This window comes from Halyomorpha halys, unplaced genomic scaffold (assembly GCF_000696795.3).
Source record: "Halyomorpha halys isolate HHAL.00 unplaced genomic scaffold, Hhal_1.1 Scaffold1847.1, whole genome shotgun sequence".
NCBI lineage: Eukaryota > Metazoa > Arthropoda > Insecta > Hemiptera > Pentatomidae > Halyomorpha > Halyomorpha halys.
In genome coordinates, this window is record NW_027112974.1 from 191,258 (window position 1) to 198,308 (window position 7,051).

At 30.3% G+C, this 7,051-nt stretch overlaps 1 protein-coding gene across 1 annotated transcript; it reads right to left on the bottom strand.

The window, feature by feature from the left end:
- Nucleotides 1-89: 89 nt before the first annotated feature.
- On the bottom strand, nt 90-5,660 carry Synj (synaptojanin). The gene has a single exon (XM_014436251.2). It carries the CDS (start codon nt 5,296-5,298, stop codon nt 2,116-2,118), a length of 3,183 nt encoding a protein of 1,060 aa, XP_014291737.1. The 5' UTR covers nt 5,299-5,660; the 3' UTR covers nt 90-2,115.
- Nucleotides 5,661-7,051: the final 1,391 nt, after the last annotated feature.

The following is a 7,051-nucleotide window of genomic DNA, read 5'->3' on the forward strand; positions in this document are numbered from 1 at the left end:
TTATAATTTTATAAAATAACAAATTATAATTTTTTATTATAAAACACAATATAATTTTATTTTATTTGATTTTTCAAATAAGTCAGCAGCATATATACTGATTTTATCTTCATAAGCCAATAATCTAATAATAATAAAGCCATTATCTTCGGGTTGAAAGTAAAAGTAACCAAGAGATATTTTTCGAGGGTGAGGTTTCTGCTATCTACCAGTAATTCAGCTTCATAAAACTAATTTACATATTACAAGTTCCTCCATAAGCCAGCAGAATTTAGAGATGAAAAATTATTTGTACTAAAAGTAATGATGTTCTGTAAACTAAAATACTGTTGACTTTCATTGGTGGGTACAAGGGATGGAAGAAGTAGTAAAATTAAGATTGCCTCTCTGGCAAAGTTCCTCATTCCGGCTCTACTTATTAGTATTAATAAATTATAAAAATATTCATGTGTATCAAGTATTATCTTTTGTTTAAAACTTAAAAAGTAATAACTGATTTTATACACCTGGTGTAACGCTATAAATTACTACAGAAAATTTACGAGTGAATGATTAGCAAGTCCAGATATTATTAGTGGAGCACTACTCGTTAAAACCAGTTACCAAAATTACTGCTCAGTAAGCCTACCCTGTACAACACCATTTATGACTAAAGATGAGTAAGGATCAAAATTAAAACAACTTATTCCATTTTTATTATAAATCTAACATATAATCTATAGTAATTTTATTTTCTTTGGTTAAAAAAAAAAATTACATATTACATCCTAGAGCAATAATAGTGTATGTGGCATTACACTGTGCATCAAATATAGTTTAAATAAATGCAATTGAGAAATATCACAATTATAACTTATTAATAATTCAACAATAAATAAATTATGACAAAATAACAATATAAATTATATACCTGTAATAATATGGTAACCAATAACATTTAACCTTTAAATAATTTTGGTTCTTATTATTTTAACAATTAGATATTTATTTTACATTTGTTTAATTCAACAGATCACTTTAAACAAAAATTTGTACAATAACTACAAGCGAACATTGACCCAATTTAGATACATTATCAAACATTTTGTCAAAGCACGAATTTGCTGAGCAACAATTATTCTAACCATGCATGCTACTAATTTGTAATAAGTCATCACCTGTGTTCAGAAGTGTTAATAATATATCATGGAATAATAAGAATAGTTCCTTTTTTTAAAATAAAGACAGGTTTTAATATTTAAGAAATACGATATTAATCTATAATTTAACTATCTGCAATATACATAGTTGTATAACTATTCATATTCTCTTTTTAACAAAAAATTAAAATGTTGGATAAATAATGAAATCCATTATAACAATATTGAATAGAACTTAATAATATAATTTGTTAAATCCAATAGTAAATGCCCCTTCTTCTCAGTTCCACCACTTTCTATTTAAGTATGTGGTGCTACAGTATTAGAAAAATTAATTTAAAAAAAGCACAGTTAATCGGAAGTCAAACACAGTAAAATAAAAAAAAATATATAGGCCTTCTTTATTATATAACAGCTAATATGTGTAATTGATTTTTGTTTTGTTTTTTTATTAAAAATATCTTCTCGACCATGAGATTGATTTTTTGAAAACAGATATAGTTTTTTGCCTAGACACTAATAAATAAATTTATAATTTAATATTATCTCAGACATATTTAGTAAATCATGCTAATTTATTCTTGTAGGTAATTAAAGAAAAATATTTGATATTAACTATCAATGCTACAAAAATTTTGTCTAACGAAATTACAACTAAACAGCTTTCATTTAAGTTGCTGATATTCATTACCAGCAAGATTAAACTTAAGAGACATAAATAACAGTTTGGTCCAATTTTTTTTCTCTTTAATGCTGCCAAATTGTGTTAAACCCAATCTTAATATTAAGTAAGATAATATTCAAAATATAATAAATCAGTTTAATAATAATAATACTCAACTTCATATTCTACTTCCCTTTAATACATATCATTCATAAGTATTAGTTAAATATATTTAATTATACAATTTAGATGTACAACAACTAATAATTTAACCAAGCAAAGTTAACATAATCTATTAAAGATATTATCATTTTACTTAGGCCTTGTTGGTACTGGAGGGGGTACATTAGTTCTTGGAGGAATCGGAGGTGGAGGACCTGCTCCTGGTAATGGTGGAGGTGGTGCTGATGGGGGTGCAGAACCTCTATATTCGTCTCCGCTTGAATCACTGGACAGTTCCCTTAATGGTTTAGATTGTCTTTTGGGTGAGATAGGGACACTAATTATGGCTGTTTTTGGTTTAACACTTGGTGCTGGTGGTCTTGTAGGCGGTTGCTTTTCTAATGGACTAGTTGATGATTTTGTATCTTCATTTGAATTTCCATTGTACTGGCAAAGTGGTATTGTATTATTTTCACAAAGCTTCATTTCCTCCATTATTCTGCCAATCCAGTCTGGTGTTCTGTAACTTACTTTGTAAATAATACCCTCTACTAATGTTTGTCCACTTTGTCCTGCCAACATTGCTGCATAACCATCTTTAAATACTACATAAATTAAATCTTCCACTTGCCTAACTATTACTACTTCTCCATACTGAGATAGATTATCTAAAAGGCATGTTTTAAAACCTTCATCTGCATATAAACTCTTATTGATTGAGTGAACTACAACAGTGCAATCGGGTGGTCCGGAGCTTTTAATTACTTCTTTAAAAATTTCCATACGTTTTCCTTCATCAACTTTATGTACATCTAGATCTATTACTGCTATTATAGGTCTATGATCGCTCTGTTTCAGCTCAGCTCTACCATAAAAGACAAGTTTACCTGAATTCCAATCATCTGGTAGATCTTCGGTATGACATCTTCTCTTCCATAATACCCTGTCAGTCCAGGCTGGAGCTCGGCATTTTTCGCTTGTATCATAATCATCAGAAAATAAATCATATTTATATGTTGGGGGAAAAGTTATTTCTCCTTCATTGTAATTATGAAAAATATTTCCTGCATCTTTTTGTATTCTTAATTGATCATATTGTAAAATATAGTCCAATTTGTTTTCTTTTAAGAGCTCTTTTAGTTCATCTTTGTCCATATCTACTCGATAGTTAAAATCCCCGCACCATATTATGTAATCCTGTGATTTTAAGTTAGATCCTAGAGGAAAAGTTACTTTTTTACTAATCTCATTGTAATCAGAGTTTCTTTCATTAACTTGTGACTGACCAGCTGCAAAATGAGCACATATGAAAGTTATTGAAGTATTATACAGAGTGCATCTTATTGCAACTCCACCTTTGTTACCAGTAGCTCCACCGAAGCCAGTTTTTACTGAATCTATAGCAACGTCCCTGAGGTAAGGAGACAGCTCATATCTTACAAAAACAAAAAGACAAACTCCAACAAGTTGTATATAAGTAACCAAGACATATCGCCTGTCTCGGGAAATAACTTTTTGAAGTTCTTCTGCCCATGCTTTAGCATTTTCAGAACTCACAGCCATTATGTTACTTGCATTGAGATCAACAATTTCTTCGAATCCTATTGCATAAAGATCAACAGGAATGTCTGAGTCACAACTATTTAGATGTGCATCAAGTAACCAATCTGATAATGAAACATCTTTATATACAACACTTCTGAAATGCTTACCCCCATTTACATTATATGTACCGATTCCTACTCTAATTGGTATTTTTTGGGCAAAATCAAAAAAACGATCACAAAGTTCTGAAATAATATTGTTTGGAAGATGCTGCATATTTGCACTTAATAGGGTTCTTCCTCTATCAGCCAAATTACTGTTTAATCCTTTACCAAGAAGGAGTACATCAATGGCCTCCTGCTTACTAGTGTCCAAAAGATTATTCTGTATTGTTCTTGCTGCAGATCTGGCTCCATCCATAAATTTTGACCCTCCTTGAATAGCTCCAGTCCCAGCATATATTTTACTGACTTCATTTCCATTGTCTACCCACATTTGTTTGAATACTTCTTCAAAACGTGTTACTGATTGTTGTTTTTCATTTAAGTCTAACATTTCTAACTGTTTTCTAAGTACTTGAAGTCCAATTAATGTTTGCACACAATTTGTACGATCCAAGCAGTCTAAACAATTTGTTCTAATAGTACCATTTTGTTCACGCCATACTTCGTTTGCCTTCATATAAAATATACCAAACGATTTAAAACATGTTTCCAATTTATCTTTTAATTTATTTATGTTTTGGGGATTTGCTTTAATTTCTTGATGATAATCAAAAATAATATGCTCTATATCATTATGACCTGACATTTTAAGTTGTTGCACAAAAAGATTAGAAAGCATTCCTTCAGATTCCTTACTACCCACCTGACTGATTCCGAGCAAGTTAACAATAGTCTGATTGCCATATCTCTCTTTTAAAAGGTCAATATGCCTGTTAAAAGCTGCTTCAGATGCAGCAGCTCCACGTGACATTTTTACTTTGTGTTGGCCTACCTGAACACCTGTTTGTTCCCAGAAAAGAGGAACTGAACCTCTAATCTGAATGTATGAGGCTACTGAATCTTCCATGTAAATAGCTTGTTCAGTTTCTACAAAATTTGCTACATGTCCTTCATCATTAACACCACGTACATGAAATCTAGTGCCAGTTCTTTCTGAACTCAAACGAGATATTATCACAGCTTTTCCTTGTCGAGCACCAACATAAACTGTTCTTATTTCAACACTGCCACACATAACTTTTTGTAACCAACTACTAGAATCAACTCCAAACCTTATGAAAGGAAGATGTAATGTCCTGTTCCAAAAAAATCTGTTATCAGTTACTTTAGTTTTCATTCTTCTTTGAGAACATAATGTTATGTCTACAGTTTCCCCACTGGCTGACCAGGAAAAGTAAAAGGTTCCTGAATTCAACAGCTTCTTGACTTCCGAAATGTGTTCTTCATCTTGTGGTTGCTTTCTTAATGATAAAAATGATGTTTGTGTAATACGAAATACTTCAGTATCAGATATTTTTCCTAGGGAAATACAACCAGTTATCATTATTAAATATTGTAGAATTTCATTACCAATATTTATTTGTAATATTCCCAATGAACCATAAGCATCAAGAATTTTCGAATACTGCCTTTTAATTGTTTCCCTTTCTTGTAAGGATAACTGAACAATAACCTCTGATTCCAACAATAATGATGCATCTTTATTTCTTTGTTCCAACAAAATGCTGTAAGGACTTGTATTATTATCTCTTTCAAAGACTCTAAATGATTTTCCCATAGCCATGTTTTTAATATATATTTATGTGAAACTTATTTTCTTAATTTATTCTCTCATATTTGTTTATAACTAGAAATTTAATTCTTATACATAAATAGGTTTCTGGAGAAGGTATAAGAATATTGCCACTGTTTTGCTAACTTAGTCACTAGAAATCTAATTTTTTCTTCCTAAACTATATATTATCAGACTGTTTTTAGTTTTATCTTCAATAATTAATGCATATGAGGATTCATTTTCTTGGTTTATTCAAAACATGGTAATTAATAAAAATATTTGTTAGTGAGTGCTAAATAATCTTAATTGGACTTAATTAAACTGATTATAAGGAATCGGAATACTTAGGGGCAATGTTGTCACCAACTACTGTTTACCTGTAGAGGTTATAAGGTTGCAGGCTACTTCTATTTATTGATCACTCAATCTGTAAATTATAGGAGGTATAAGTCAAAATTATACTGACCTGTTTATAAAGTAAATATTCACATATTTTAAACTTGACATACCCGTGTAATCAGATAGGTTAATCAACTCCTTATTTTTATGATGATAAAAGTTGTCCTTTGGGACCCCATCTGGGATTCTACCATTAAGTTGAATTTAGATACTCTGTACCATAGTTCTATAATACGTTGGAGTTTTTCTTTGATTTCCGTTTAGTTATGCAATCAGTTCATTCTAATTATATTGTATTGAATGGAATAATTGGTTATCTTATTATCATTTTACTTGTTGTCTTTGGATTTATCTGATAATATTGATTTTAAATATTAATTAAGTAATTACTTACTTTCAACTATTGGATCCACATTTAGAGTAAATTTTAGTAATATCTGAAATTATTTTAATATATTTATTACAGATCGTTGTTTATCGAGATATTGGTGGCATCTTTCTAGGAAACATGATTTGGTTTAAATTACATCCTACATAATGATGACTATAAGTTCAACGGAGTATAAAAGGGATTAGAAGGGAGAAAAGCTCAGGCCTACTTTAACAAATCTGTACGAAACAGTTATAATGAGGTGTAGATAGTTGACCGTAGATTAATGCTTGAAGAAGTTTGTCGGGGGGTGCGGTCAGCAAAGAACAACATAAATAAACAAAACCATATTTATTTATTTTATGCCTGAAACAGTTATAGGTGGTCAGTGACGATCACTGAATGGAGTGCTCGGAATTGGAAGCGATTTCAATTGGCGATGGCTTCACTCCATTGTCGACTGAAGTGATCCATACTCATGCTAATTTATTTTTCAATGTTTACATCCTACAAAGATTTCATTGTACAGATTAATAAAACTGTGAATTCATGGGAGAGAAGTAGTGCCTCAACAATGTTAACTCCCTACAAGTATAAAAAATATAAAATATTTTAAGCATTGATTGTATCAATTATAAATTGAATTAAAATTATTATTTCCTTTTTATTCAAATTTATTTTTTAAATATTCTTAACAGTGAAATATTGGAACACTTCATCAAAGGCGTTTATGACCAAAAGGTTATATGGCTTTAAACAAGTTAAAAAAATTGGAACCTTTGGAATTCTAGTAACTCTGCTTCACTCCCAAAAATGGACATAGGATTTCGCTCAGAGATTGTTCAAAGTTACATTAACATTTTATTGGAGTAATCGTCAGTGGCCACGTTTCAAGAATTTATCACCAAGAAATGCTTTTGTTTTTTAAAGTAAATAACCATAACTCCGAAGAGTCAGATAATGAAAGTTGTTTTAGGTCCCTTGTTGTTAATG